Source organism: Mangifera indica, chromosome 16 (assembly GCF_011075055.1).
Source record: "Mangifera indica cultivar Alphonso chromosome 16, CATAS_Mindica_2.1, whole genome shotgun sequence".
In the NCBI taxonomy this organism is placed as follows: domain Eukaryota; kingdom Viridiplantae; phylum Streptophyta; class Magnoliopsida; order Sapindales; family Anacardiaceae; genus Mangifera; species Mangifera indica.
Genome location: NC_058152.1, coordinates 5650086 through 5666133, shown reverse-complemented (window position 1 = coordinate 5666133; position 16048 = coordinate 5650086). Strand labels below are relative to the sequence as shown.

General features: G+C 32.3%; 1 protein-coding gene across 1 annotated transcript; it reads left to right on the top strand.

Moving 5' to 3' along the window:
- Positions 1-1941: 1941 nt before the first annotated feature.
- Positions 1942-4170, top strand: LOC123199671 (ras-related protein Rab11D). The gene is made up of 2 exons (XM_044614705.1): positions 1942-2497; positions 3575-4170. Exons 1-2 carry the CDS (start codon positions 2268-2270, stop codon positions 4017-4019), a joined length of 675 nt encoding a protein of 224 aa, XP_044470640.1. The 5' UTR covers positions 1942-2267; the 3' UTR covers positions 4020-4170.
- The last annotated feature ends 11878 nt before the right edge of the window (positions 4171-16048 follow it).

Sequence of the window (16048 nt, the reverse complement as noted above, 5' to 3'; positions counted from 1 at the left end):
TTTAAGTGATTAGATCGTTCCTATCATTTATAAAAGGCAACATCAACTTGAGTGATGGTTTATGTAAGTGGAGGTGATTGATCATTCCTTATGGCGTAATTAATGTTCATACACCCTCGTTGGAGAAGATCTCTTTCTTTCCAAATTTTATAGTTATCACCACTTAAATAAGAAATATCACATATATCATCGAAAAAACTCATAGGTTGAATAACTATATATATAAAAAACTATATGTGATCCTAAAATACTTAATATGTAATTTTGATATAATAAAAAATGTTGTGGGTGCTATATGATTAATTAAAATATAATAATCACATGAAATATAATTTTATATGTATAATACTAAAGAAATTATTTGATAAATAATTTCATCTATACCTTAATTATCCATAATATTAATTTATTTAGTATAAATTAGATATATAAAACTTAATTTATTCAATTAAAAAACAATTTGGCAAGCGATGCATTCTACAAAAACAGATTTAATAAAGCCAAAATATTTGTTATTGTAAAATAAATATAACCCGTTGGCTACCGGAAAACCAAGTACTGCAACTCAAGTTCAAGTCCCCGATGTACTAAATTTTGTACAAAACTCAACTACGGTCAAATTAGAATATTTGAAATATGTTTTGATCAAAGTTTTTAAAATCGGATCAATAATTAAATTGATTGTCTTATTAATTCATAATTCAATCAGTTCAATTAAAGAATTCATTAGTTCAGTTTATTATCAAATTATAATGAATAAATTTTATTTAAAAATTTATAAAAAAATAAAATTAATCAAGATACTGATACATATAAATATTATAACATATCATTCTTAAGGAGTAACAATTATTCATTTAATTTCAATAAAACAATTAAAATAAAAAAAGCCTCAATCCATGATACAAAAAAATATAATTCTATGAATTATTGTTTATAAAAGACATTTTAATAGATATGAAATATTTTTTTCTTCTGTTTTATTTTAATTTTCTTTACAAATCTTTAGAAATTCACCCAATCTAATAAAAAATAATTAAATTATTCAAAAATAATTAAAATTTAAAAAAATTCAAAATTTTGGTCAAATTTAGTCAAATCTAGTTTTTGACTAGTTCAACCGGTCAAACTCAATTTTGATCAGATTTGATCGAGTTAATTAAAAAATCGTATTTTTATATTAATCGAATTGCACTTGGAGTTGGTTTTCGTTCAACTGATTGAACCAATTGGTTTGATCTGATTTTAAAATCATTGGTTTTGATAAAATTTTGAAGGCTAAAGGACTATTTCCCACCCAAAGTATCCTTCAATATCAAGTTCCCACTCTTTAACTTTGAAAATCTCATTTATCCACTTATAGATTGTTAAAATTAATGGAACTCTAACCCTTTAAATTTTTTTTTCCCTTAACGAAGTTTTTCGTCTCTCAAGGTTGATTTAACACCGATTGGACATCTAGCTGATAGAAGAGAGATCACCGGAGGAAGAGAAAACTTCAGGAGGGAGAGATTATCGATAATAGTATCAGAGATGACACTAAAGTTTGAAAACTAAACCCTTTGGGGGGGGGGGGGGGGAATGTCATTTTTTTAAACTTTGCTTATAAGGAAAATGACTAGTTTTTAGAGTTTTAGAAGGAAAAAAATTAAATTTTAATTTATTTTTTATATTACAGGTAAAATGATGGTTTTGCTTTTTAAATTAATAAACCTAACCCCTTATAAATGGAAATTTGGGATTTTTATAATCAAAGAGTAAATATTTATAATTAGAAAATACTATGGGTGCGAAAAGGGCTTTGCCCAATTTTGAATCATAAAATCCTGAATGGCTTGATAGCAACATGGTTCGGGTTTGGGTGTTTTTTAAATGCCAAAATTTTGCAAAAACTAAAAACAATCTAAAAATTTATTATATATATATAAAAGCTACTCAAAAGCATGCGGCGTAATGATGGGCTGCCGGTGCTCGTAATTTTTGCAGTAATGAAAGGAATAGGAGGTCAAAATTATCCTTTGAATTTTCTAACAATCACCGCCCACAGCAAAACGACAGTCGTTTAGCATCCCAGACAAACGGCATTACATTTCATTACATGCCTGAAAACTTTTCCAATTAATAATTAACATTCTGGAATCCACTTTCACCCAACTCAACTCAACTCAACTCGTCTCAACTCAATCTGCCTTCAAATTTCTTCTTCATCGTTACCACACGCTCACTCTCTTACTTCGTTCTTTGATTTTTCAGTTTAACAAAAAAACATGGCTTCTGGAGGCTATGGAGATCCCAACCAAAAGATAGACTATGTCTTCAAAGTTGTATTAATCGGTGACTCTTCCGTTGGCAAGTCTCAGATTCTTTCAAGGTTTGCAAGAAATGAATTCACTTTGGATTCCAAGGCCACCATTGGAGTTGAGTTTCAAACTCGAACTTTAGTTATTGAACATAAGAGCGTTAAGGCTCAGATCTGGGACACTGCTGGCCAAGAACGGTACTTTTTTCCAACCGATTCACCTTTTTAGCTTTCTTCTGCACGATTATGGTCAGATGAGTTAGATTTGATGTGGGTTGTTTCTAGATTTTGATCTGATTGCCGTGTGTTGTGTTTATAAATAGTTATGTAGATTTGATGAAAGGTGTATTAGTTGTTGGTATCCATGTCATGTTGGCCGCTGCATCGTCAATGCCGATCTGTGTTTTAAGTGTATATTTTATAATAATACTGCACATAAACTTGGTGAGCAAACTGACTAGAATAATTAAAATTGAAAAAGAACTTATTTCTTATATTACAGTATCTACCGCTTTGCCATGGAGATTATGTTAGCTACATCGGAACTCAGACTAGTAGTATTGTATCACAATATCTTACAATTTGAAGTTCGCATCTGATACAGTAGCAAATTTTCCTTCAATGCTAGTGCAGTATTATCATAGATTTGTGCGTAACCAGGGCTAGCTGTTTATAGTTTAACAGAATCTGGGTTGTTTCTTATGTGATCGTGGTGTGAGATGCAAGGAGTACAAGTTCTCCATTTGAAAGATTGAACTACTTTGTTTTTCTGGTGGACAGGCTTAGTCTCTTCATTTTTTATTCTTTTCTTTGTTTTCATATCATCATTTTTTTTTTTTTAAATGTGATTTGAATCTAGGACTTTATCCAAACTGATAATGTTCTTGTAGTGCTTAAGGTACTGTGTATGCTCTGATTTATGAATTTTTTTTGTGATCAGTCCATTAGATGCATTTAATAGTGTCGGGCTTTGTGTTTTGCAACCTTCAGTTGTCTCTTAAACAAGCCGTTCAGCATGTATATGCTTTGTAGTTAGATCAATGAAATATATACTGTATTATATTCTATCATCTGTAAATGTTGCTGTGGAAAAGTTAGCTAGCAATCTTGAAGCACCTTAAACAAAATGAATTTACAATTTAAACCTAATTTGTGAGATGTGTTGCAATATGATCAAGACTTTGCCATGGTAGACCCTAGAAATTGGATTTAAATTTTACCAAAACTCTCTAGAAAGTGATTATTATTCCCTATGCTTTTTTGTGCAATGAGCAGATACAGAGCTGTTACAAGTGCATATTATAGAGGTGCTGTTGGGGCAATGCTGGTTTATGACATAACAAGACGCCAAAGCTTTGACAACATACCCCGTTGGCTGGAAGAGCTGCGAGGCCATGCTGATAAGAATATTGTTATCATTCTGATTGGAAACAAGAGTGATCTTGAAGACCAGCGTGCTGTTCCCACAGAGGATGCCAAAGAATTTGCAGAGAAGGAAGGGCTGTTCTTCTTAGAGACCTCAGCATTGCAAGCAACTAACGTTGAGACTGCCTTCATGACTGTGTTGACTGAGATTTTCAATATTGTGAACAAGAAGAATCTAACAGCTGAAGAAGGTCAAGGCAATGGCAACCCCGCAAACCTCACTGGCAAGAAGATCCTTATTCCAGGACCTGCGCAGGAAATCCCAGCTAAGGGGAACGTGTGCTGTAGAACATGACCGGATATCGTTTTCAAAATTTCGAATTATAGGTTCCATGTAGCTAGTATCAATTTTTAGGTGACGTGATTTATTTGTGTTGTATATTTTTTTAACATTGCTTTAGTTACGTTTGATGAGCAGATGATTAATGCAATGTCTCTTAAAGCCATATAACATGTAAAAGGTGTGGAGCAGTTGTCACCAATTTGCATTAAATATAGTTGTTGATAGCTTAGCCTATCTGTTTATTTTAAAACCGTATACTAATATCTATTTCTATGGTATTTTCTGTAAATAAATATACAAAACTTTCTAGGCCATAAACTAAGAAGGTCAAGTTAATAGAAAACTGGGTACTTTCAACCATTTATGGTTAACTCGATAGAGTCGGTGCCTTCATTCTTTGCAGTGTTATCCAGATACTGTACCTGAGCTGTGTCAACATTAATTTCCAGCATTGAATTATCCTCCCTCTCAGTATGCATTAAAAGTCTTTGTAACAGTTCCTGGCAATCAATAGTTGTGGCCATCACACTCAAACTGGCACTGCCTTTCCGGCATCCTATGGCTATTGTTGATTCATCAACTTGGATAGCATCTGGCAAAGCATTGCCACCTGCAGAAGATTGATAACTGTGTTGACTTTAAATGCATTGAACCCTTATATCTGAACAGACACTACATACCTAATCAGTACTAACACACAACACCCCATCATTAGCTTGGATGCCTTCTCACCAAATTCAGCACCAACAAAGTACGCGAATTTAATAGTTTCATATTGCAATGGATGCTTGAAGTCGGTTGGGGTTGCGGATAGGATCTGCTTGGTAATGTATGGAAGAATTACTGGCAACCTTTCAGATGATTTCCTAAATGAACATGGTGCAGTGGTCTTGTCTCTGGATGTTTGGCCCCCCTGTTATTAAAAAAAACGAAAAAAACCCTCAAACTCTTATCATAGATCATGTATAAGTTCTCTTTTTATTCTTTGGTTTAACTTACACACACAGACAGTTTGGCAAATGATACATTAACCTTAAGCAATGCACAAAGGTTCTGCTTAGAGTTTGTTGACTGATCATTATACATGGTATAGGGCATATGCAAGCTGAACAGGAGGAAGAGAGCGGTGGCAAAAGGTAATATGATCATGTCTAATTGAAAGTTAATCACAAGAGTAACCAAAAAAAAGCTAAAACAATAAGAAGACAACTAATGTTACTTACAAACATTTTCAGGCTGACAGAAGTTATCTTAAGTTGCTGCCCAACTCGGAAATTTAGTTCAAGAACATCGTTCACTGACTTTGAAACATAGTAAATTCTCTATGCATGATTAGCATCACTATTTCTTGTGACAAGTTGACCATGAAGCATAAAGGACTCATCAATCCCATAGAATGTTTTTATCCTACTGATAATAGTTGTGTCTTTGAAGAATACAACAGGGTCAACCCCTTTCCATTTTCCTTGCATCTGTAACTTCCTCTTCTTCCCCCCAGTTCTTCCAGAAGCAGTTTCCTTATCAGCAGGCACTATAGTTTCCTGTGAGTAATTGCTTTCACATGCATTAGAAGAATCAGGTCCAAAATAGTGCCATCTTCTTTACAATGGCAACATCTGCTAATTCCAAAACTACCCCCTGAAGTGCCTTCTGGACACATCTCATTTGTAACATCTGCTACCTCAACACTTCCATTTTTATCCTCAGGAATATGATCTGATAATGTTATATGTAGGAGAAATAGGTTTATCCTGAACTGCTGCAAGAAAAAGAATTCAGAAATTCATATGTGGACAAATAACAAATTACAGATACCAATACGGAAGCTAATCCAGACGCAAGGCAGAGATGTTCTTTACAATGGCAGAACAAAACAAGTTCAGCAAACATGCTGAAGGGATTCAAGAATCGACACGATGGAGAATGAACCATACTATTACCATAATTATGAACTATGGCAGAATAAAGAACCACACTATAACCATAATTATGAAACATGGTGTTGGCAGAATAACTTAGGTATATATCCCATCTGTTGGAATATATAAGTCCCACATCAGGAAGAAAAATAAAAAAAGAAATGGGTATCCAAGTTAGATGAGCTAAAACCATTTTAACAATTAGAACTCTGATAGGAACCAACTCAAATATTATTAATATTAATAAAATAGTGTTGACAACAGATGTGTCAACTCCTTCTAAAGACAATTAGAGTGTCTTTCCTCTCCCAAATTAGTCAAAGGTTACCCAAATACCAAATTAACAATGTTTTTCTCTTTCCCCCCCTTTTCTCCCCCAATCACTCATATTTATACTCCCTATATTTTAAATTTTGAAATCAAATATCTAGATCAAATCAAATATTTATCCTAATCAACTCAGATATTATTTAAATCAAATCAAATATTTACCTAATCAAATCAAATATCCTATTAGAAATATCTTATAATTAAATCAAATATATTATCCTAATTTAAATATATTTTATTTATTATTATTATTTATTAAGTCCTAACATCACCTGCCCCTCAAAAACCACCTTGTCCTAAAGGTGGGGATTTTTTTTTTTTTTTACAGCTCTTCCAATTCAATTTGAAAAAATTTCTGTCATTTTGTTATTAGTGTAGCTATTGTTTAAGGTCGAGAACGTCAAATTCATGTTGTTCGCCATTGCTAAACACATCATACTAACATCATTTGTCCTAAGCACCGACGCATATGCCTTATCAAGTTCAACATCATTCACCATCAAAAATGTGTCAAGCACTCCAAATTCAGTCTTGATCACATCATCTTGCTTCTCAAACATCTCTCTTTTTATGACTTCTTTAGATAATGACGATGGTGGTTGAGCCTCAATCTCCTCGTATTCTTCCTCAAACAATGGCAATGGTGGTTGGACTTTGATCTTATTGTCTTCTTCCATCCCTTCTCCCATATTTTTTTCATTTTCTCCTCCATTCATTTCTTCAAATCTTCTCCATTCGTTTTCATGTTCTTTCTCTTACAGTTTTTTCTCTTCAGTCTCTATTTGAATTAAACATTCAAGTGAAGAGAGGTTTTCCAACGGCAGGATCTTGCTAGATTCCGTAATTCCTTCATTCAAGTGTCCATTTTCTTTTTTGTCTTCAGATAATGCCGGATTTCGCTCTAGGACGCTAGAATCAACCAACACAGATTCTTTCCTTTTTATGTCATCTTCGAATACGATTAAAATCTCATCATCATCCAAATCATCTTCTTCCACCATGAAAATGGCCCATGACTTACGTTTACAATCATGGTTTGAGTCCTCTTTGTCTTCACAACGAGGACAAATTCCATTTGTCATCATTTCTCAGATTTCCCACTGTGTTAATTGTCGAACAATCCACCATCGTCCTTGATGAGATCGACTTTTTCCACTCTCAGAATCGATGCTCTGATACCACTTTGATAGGAATTCAACTAAAATATTATTAATATTAATAAAATAATGTTGACAACAGAGGTGTCAACTCCTCTCAAAGACAATTAGAAGTGTCTTTTCCCTCCCAAATTAGCCAAAGGCTACCCAAATGCCAAATTAACAATGTTTTTTTTTTCCCCCCCTTTCTCTCCTCCAATCACTCATGTTTATACTTCCTATATTTTAAATTTTAAATTCAAATATTATCTAGATCAAATCAAATATTTATCCTAATCAACTCAAATATTATCTAAATCAAACCAAATATTTACCTAATCAAATCAAATATCCTATTATAAATATCTTATAATTAAATCAAATATATTATCCTAATCCAAATATATTTTATTTATTATTATTATTTATTAAGTCCTAACAAACTCAAAACATGTTGAAGCTCATAATTAATAATGATGTTGATCTACATTACAAGTTTGTATCAACGTCCATTGATCCAAGACTAAGCTAGACCCTACTTTAAGTTAAACCAAGAAAAGTCCAAGTTTAGATGAGTTAACCTATAAGAGATAAATCTTGTTTTGGACTGAGTCAAGAAAAGCCAGTCCCAAGTTTAAATGGGTCACCCCATGCTTGGCAAGTGCCAATTGGTAGCCCAATTGCACTTGAGAAGGAGTTTTGGAATGTTTAAGTCCTACCTTGGAAGGAAAGAAGATTAAAAATGAAAAGGTATATAATATAATGAATATCTAAGTTAGATGGACTTAAGTCATTTTTACAATTGAAACTTAAAACATAGTAAAGCCAATAGTTAAGAAAAAAATGTTATACTCCAAGTTTAAAGGACTTAAAATTTCTAACATCAACCAATACCTATAATAAAAAACTAATATGATGACCTCATAGTATTACCTAGCAACGAAGAAACGTTTTGGAAGATTACAACAAAAAACGCTCTAGAGTATTGATAATGAGGTACCAACTTCATGTAATGTTCTAATGGAAAATCAAAAACTTCCACATGCAAATTGATTAACATTCAAATCGCTCAAACAAATTATGTTGTAAAACCAAACAAATTATAAAGAACAAACACTATTATTGAAGGAAAGCTAGTTAAAGCCATTGATTTCATTAATCAAGTGCTACACCTCATTATTACAATGCTTACAATGCTTCTCTACTTACAAAGAACTTAATCAACAATTGGATGTCATTATATTATTCTTCACTTGCTTAAATAGATACATTTATTATTAAATCTTAAATGTTATTCTTGTAGTTTCCCAACCTTTTCAACTTGCTATCATATCAACCATATTAATCATTCTTGCCTTATTCAGTGGCTATTTTTTGTCATAACTTCTCTTGTTGCCTTACCTCCATCTACTTTCCTTTTTCCCTTCTTTTGTAAACTTTCATAGTTTTATCCTTCTGTTGTCTCCTGTGATATGTTACTATAATTAAGAGTCTAACAATTCCTTTCCCCTCAACCACAACCTTATCCACAAGGCTAAATGATGGAAATTGTGCTTGAAAAGTGCCTTGGTCTTCCCAAGTTGCCTCATCTACAAATTGCCTTTTCTATTAGATGAGGACTTATGAAATGGTGACATCATCATGTATTACTTCCTTAAAGGCCAATGTCACATATGCTTCCATCTTTGCAGCTAGTTCAACCTCTTATCTTGCTAGAAGTTGGCCAGCTTGGAAATGTTTGCTAATAGCTTTTTTAAGTAGAGAAGCATGAAATACTAGACAAACACAAAACCTCTCTTTCTTAGTTGATAAGCTACTGTACCCAACTTGTTCACAATCTGAAATAGACCATAAAAGTTGTTAAGCATTGAGGTTACTTTTGTCTTTTTAATTATTCAAGGTAGTTAAGCTTGAGAAAGTTTATGTGATGATCTATATTTTTGGTACTTTTGCTCAGTCAAGTATGGCCTTCATTTAATGTAAGCATGGCTTTATTATTTTTGTAATGTTAAAAGGGCTTGTATTATGAACGAAAGTTGTAGCTCAATCATCAATATAATTATCTCAAAAATTATCTCTGTTTTTAAGTTTTTTTTTTCACTTTACAATGTTGCTTCGGTGTAACTCTCTTGTTCTTTCACTTGAGAATATGTTCAACATATTTAATACTCTTGACCTTCTTCTATTCTTATTTTGATAACATAGTATCAGAGCTTTATTGTTCTAAAGGGTTGTGTGGTTGAAGGCTCAGAAAAAAATAATTCCTTAAACTATGATTTTTCCAAAAATCCATGGCTTCAACACCTTCTTCTTCCATGTCACCTTCAGTTTATAATGGAGAAAACTACCATATCTAGGCTGTTAAGATGAAAGCTTACTTGAGAGGTGTTGGCTTATAGCAATATATTGAGTAGGAAAAGGAACCACCCCTTCTATAACTAAATCTCACTCTGAATCAGTTGAGGATGCATGAGGATGAAGTGGCTAAAACACCTAGAGCTTTGTCTTTGATACACCAAGTCGTTACAAATGTTGTCTTCTCCAAAATTGTGGCTTGTGAGATAGTTAAGAAAGCTTGGGATAGGCTTAGGGAAGACATATGGGAAGTGAACGTTCAAAACAGATGTTAGTTTTGAACTTAAGAGAATTCTTAAGTATTGAAAATGAAGGAGACAGAGACAATTCAAGAGTATGTCATTAGAGCAACGAAAATTGTCAACCAAATTAGATTGTTTGAAGAGACTTTAACTAATCGAAGGATAGTTGAGAAAATACTTGTTAGTATTCTTAAGAGATATGAGTAAAAAATATCCTTAATTGAGGATACAAAAAACTTTTTTGAGCTCACTATATTAAAAGTAATCAATGCTCTAAAAGCTCAGGACCAAAAAACAGCACTTAAACAAGAGGAGTCAGTTGAAGGAGCTTTTAATATCAAATTGTATAAGAATAAATCTGGATATAATTCGAGTAAAAAAAATTACTCTGAGGAAGGAGGAGATAGGGGTAAACACAATAATGAAGTTTCAAAAGGTGGAGAGAAAAAGGGTAACTACAACCCTTATCCTCATTACAAAAAAAAAGGACATTCTCCAAATCAATGTTGGTTTCAACCAAATGCAAAATGCAGATTATATGGACAGCCTGGTCATATCGATCATGTGTGCAAAGACAAAGCTGGAAATCATCTAGTACAACATGCTCAAAATGTAGAAAAGCAAGATAATAAAGGATAGAACCTGCTTATTGCCTTTAGCTATGCAAAACAAGATAACAAGTCAGTGTGGTTGATAAATAGTGGTTGCTCGAACCATATAACCTTCAATGCATCAATTTTGCAAGACTTGGATACTTCCTATTCATCTAAAGGTGAAAGACTGGTAATGGAAAATTGTTGAAAGTTAAAGGAAAGGGTGTTGTTCATATTCAAACTCAAACAAGTACTAAAATTATTAATGACCTTCTTTATGTTCTTGGAATAAATCATAACTTGTTGAGTGTTGCTCAAATGGTTGATAAGGGTTGTTCCTTGCATTTTGTAAACAAATCATGCTTAATTAAAGATCAAGCAAGAAATGAACTAATGACAGTTGAAATGCATAATAAAAATTTTGAAATAAGTTGGATGCAATTGTGTGACAATGTTTTACATCATGTTACGTTTAATTCACAATTATGGCACAAAAGATTTAGCCATTTCAGTTACTCGACTTCAAAACAAATTCATACCAAGGCAATAGTTTTAAATATGCCAATAATTGATAAGGTTGAAGATGCGTGTGAAACTTGTCAACTGGGTAAACAAGTTATTGCAAGCAGCAACTCCAGAGCTTATGAAAAACTAAATTTAGTACACTCAATATGTGTAGACTTATGAGCATTCCTTCATTAAATGGAAGCAAATACTTCTTATTGTTTGTTGATTATTATTCAAGGTTCTACTTGATTTATTTTATGAAACAAAAGACTGAAGTTCTAGATTTGTTTAATAAATTTAAAGCAGAAATGGATAAGCAATCCAATTTCAAGTTGAAAGTATTAAGAACTGACAATGAGGTGAGTACTCCTCCAAAGAGTTTGCTAAATTTTGTTGTACTGAAGGAGTGGTGCATCAGTTCACTAACCCTTATACTCCACAGTAGAATGAAGTATCTAAGAGAAAGAACAAATCCATTTTGGAAATGGCTAAGTGACTCATGTTTGAAAAAAAACTCCCCAAGGAGTTCTAGGTTGAAGCTTCTAACACTTCAGCATATTTGTTAAATTTGTTTACCAAGGATTTAAATTATAAAACTCCTCATAAGTTATGATATGGAAACAAATCAGAGGTAGATCACTTGAAAGTGTTTGGTTATCTATGCTATGTGCATGTACCAAAAGAAAAAGAACAAAACTAGATGAAAAGTTTGAAGTAGGAAATTTTTATTGGTTATAATAGTATTACTAAGGGATTTCGAATTTATAATCCCAAAAAAAAAAAAGGTTGTGATAAGCAAAGATGTAAAATTCAATGAACTTATAGCTTGGAATTAGGAAACTGATAAAGAAACTGAACAACTTTTTGGAATTAAACTCAACCTTGATAAAAGGCTTGAAGATGAATCTTATTCTAGTTATGATGAGAATGTTCCTACAACCAAAATAGGATCTTTTAAAGACATTTACAATAGGTGTAATATGGCACTAGTTGAACCAAGCTCTTATGAAGAAGCTATCTAAAGCGATGAGTGGAATACTGTCATGGATGATGAACTTGAAATGATAAATAAAAACTCAACCTGGACTCTTGTAAAAAGGCCTTGAAACCAAAAAGTGTTTAGAGTGAAATGGATTTACAAGACTAAGTACAATCCGAATAGGTCAATTAATAAGTATAAGGCCAGATTAGTGGTGAAGGGATATTAACACTTTATGGCCTCAAACAAGCTCCAAAAACTTGGTATACCTAAATTCATAATTATTTGCTCAATCAAGGTTTTTTCTATAGCCTAAATGAATTCACTCTATATGTCAAGTATGGAAAAGGTGAAGTAAAAATGGTTATGTCCCTGTACGTAGATAACTTATTGGTGATAAGAGGTGACTTAAGCCTCATTTTAAAATTTAAAGAGAATATACAGTCTAAATTTGAAATGTCAAACTTAGGTGTGATGACTTATTTTTTGGGAATAGAGTTTAATCAATTTAAGGATGGCATTTTTGTTTCTCAAAGCAAATATGTTTATGATTTGCTTAAGAAGTTTAATATGAAAAATTGCAAGACTGTGACCATTTCTCTAGTTGCCAATGAAAACTTTAAGGATAAGGAGTCTAGTGATTATATAAATGTCACTAGTTACAAAAGCTTAATTGGAAGTCTTTTGTATTTATCATCCATTGGACTTGACAAATTGTTCTCTACCTTATTATTATCAAGATTCATGCAATCACCTAAGTTAATTCATATGAGGGTTACTAAAGGAGTCTTGAGATACATTAAAGGGACAATAGAGTTTGTACTGTGGTTTTCAAAATCTCAAAGCTATGATATTACTGGTTACTCAGACAGTGACTAGGCTGAAAGTATTTCAAATTCAAAGAATAGTTAGGTTACTGTTTTCACTTAGGAGTGTTGTTTTTAGTTGGAATTCAAAGAAACAAGTAGTAGTTACCCAGTCTTCAACAAAAGCTTAGTACATAACAGTTTCCAAAGCCTTAATCCAAGGCCAGTAGAAGCTGAGTACATAGTAGCTATTTAGTTGAAGAAGTTACTCGCTGACCTTGAACAAATGCAAAACAATGGGATTGTGCTTCATGTTGACAACAAAATTGTCATAGTCATAACTTAAAATCTAGTTTACCATAACCGAACAAAACATATCAATGTTAAGTATCATGCAATCAGAGAGGAAGTTAAATTCGGAGACATTAAAATTACTCATTATTCCTCCAAAGCTCAAGTTGTAGATCTATTCACCAAAGCCTTGCCTAAGCCACAATTTAAGTATCTGAGAACTAAGTTTGGTGTTACTATAATAACCTTAAAGGAGAAGTGTTAAGTATTAAGGTTATTTTTGTCTTTTTCTTTATTCAAGGCAACTAAGCTTTAGAAAATTTATATGATAATCCATAATTTTTGGTACTTTTGCTTAGTCAAGTATGGCCTGCATTTAATGTAAGCATGACTTTACTATTTTTGTAATGTTAGCTCAATCACCAATATAATTCTCTCAAAAACTATCTCTACTTTTCCTCTGTTTTTAAGTTTTTTTTTCACTTTACAGTGTTGCTCCAATGAAACTTTCTTGTTCTTTCACTTAAGCATTTGTTTAACATATTTAATACTCTGGACCTTCTTCTATTCTTATTTTGACAACAAAAGTGATACACTAGTTTTGGATGAACTCGTTAAGCTACTGATTGTTGTCAATATAGTTGTAATTTAACATAACCTAGTCACCTATATCAAGAGAAAAGGTCAACGATATGAATCAACTTGTTTTGTCATACAGTTTTGTGTTTGTTCTAAGTTATAGCGGAGTTGATGCAATAACTCATCATGATCCTCCAACTCAATAGTGACTTATCAATTGTTAATTCTCCTAAAAGAAAATGAAGAAGCTTAAGAGGTAGTCAGTTGTACCATTGGGGAGACTGCTTGATATTTTTGTTATTGAGATACTTGACAAGCTACCACATACTTCATAATTCTTTTTTTTTCATCCCTTGTCCAAACAAATTATAAGTTATGTGTTCTTAAGAACCAAAATAGCCCCGTAGAAGGTTTCATGAAACTGCTTAAGGAATTGCTTAACCTATACTGAGTTGGCAAGCACAACCAATTGCTCCTTGTACAACAACTGATTGTGTGATGAAGAGTATTTTAGTTTGGTGGGCTGATTGTTTGTGCTTATTTATTTTGTTGAAACTAATTATTTGATTGCTTTTGTGCATAAATTTGGTTTGTTTAAAATAACTTATTTGTTGATTTTTTAAAGAACCTATTCACCCTTCCTCTAGGTTCATTTTAGTCATTCAAAAGGTTTTTCAACATTCAATCAAAAAACGTTGTGGAAAATTTGGCATGGATAAGAGAGGTCTAGTTGTTAAGACTAACTTTAATTTCTCAAAGGCTAATTGGGTTTTGGAGACTAGTTGAATGCATTTGTTTTGATTAAATTAGTAAGTGACCAAACTAATTTTCCATAATCTTTGATAAATATCTAGCAATACCTCGTTAAGCAACCTTCATATTTTTTGAGAAAGGCGAACTGACTACACTTTCAATCTTAGTAAGATCTATTGCACAAATAACATATCCCAGGTACTCTACCTTTTGTTGACCAAAACTATAATTTCTTCTATTAACAAAGAAAATGTTCTCTTGCAAGGTCTGCAACACCTATTTCACATGTCTTGTGTGTTTCTTAATCGCAACTATATACCAGAATGTCATCAATGAATACAAGCATAAATGTTTTCAAATATAGTTTCAACAAATCATTCATAGAAGCTTGAAACGTTGCAGGAACATTAGTTAGGTTGAATGGCATAACTAAAAGCTCGTAGTGGCCCTCGTGAGTTCTAAAAGTTGCTTTCGAGGAATATCTTCCTCACGTACTCGTATTTGGTGATACCAAGCCTTCAAGTCTCTCTTACAAAAATATATTGAACTACCCAATTTGTTGAGGAGTTATTCAATAACAAGATTTGGATACTTGTCGGGCACGGTGGCTTTGTCATTTACAATTTTTTTTAGGCCAAAGATTTATTCCTGCCTAAGGTTTGTTGGTTTCCCATATTTCTACCTATTAAGTTTGAAAAACCTAAAGTCCCACTCATCAAGTGTTAACTTAAGCAGAAATTGTTAGTCAAAGGACATTAAAGTAAATGAGCTTCTCTTTTTTGAAAAGGGTATAAAGTATAAATAAATAAAATATTCGATTAATAAATCAAAGTAAACGAATAAAATATTAGTTTATTAAAGCAAAATCTACAAATCAATTGATGCAGATAGTAATATTTTAGGGTTGTAAAATGTCATGTCGTCTTTGTCATTGCCATTAAAAAAGATATTACAATAATACTTTATTTTTGTTTGTCACAAGTTGTACACGTAACAAAATGTTAAAATATTTCAGTATAAAATGTATAAAATATTTAAGTAAATTGTTAAAATCAACCAATACGATGGTGGTATTTCACGACTGTAATTTTATGTTATCTTTTTTAATGGTGACATGTGGAGCGTGTGAATAACATATCCAATTTATTAGCGCATTGGGCAGAATAGGTTGACAATTTATGAAAATACACTTGTGTGGCTAAACGTGATCACAACACATGTGCTGTAAAACCAAAATCAACCACTTTTTTTGGAAAATCAATGGTGAACGAAACTTTTGACTATCTTCAGACTGGCATAGAATTTGCAGGTGTTTTAAATACGCATGAGATTCGAAAAGTTTAATTTTTGACAAAAATCAATGACTAATCATTTGTAAATGCATCAGCCAATAGATTAGCGGCACCTAGAGGACTCTTTTTTCATTTAACATCCACATTTGAAAATTTTAGACAAATTAAAAAGTGATTATTAATCTGATATCAAATAAAGAAACACGACATGTCCTACAAATTTAAATGAAAGTGGAAAGAGGAAAGGAAGTCTTTTTGA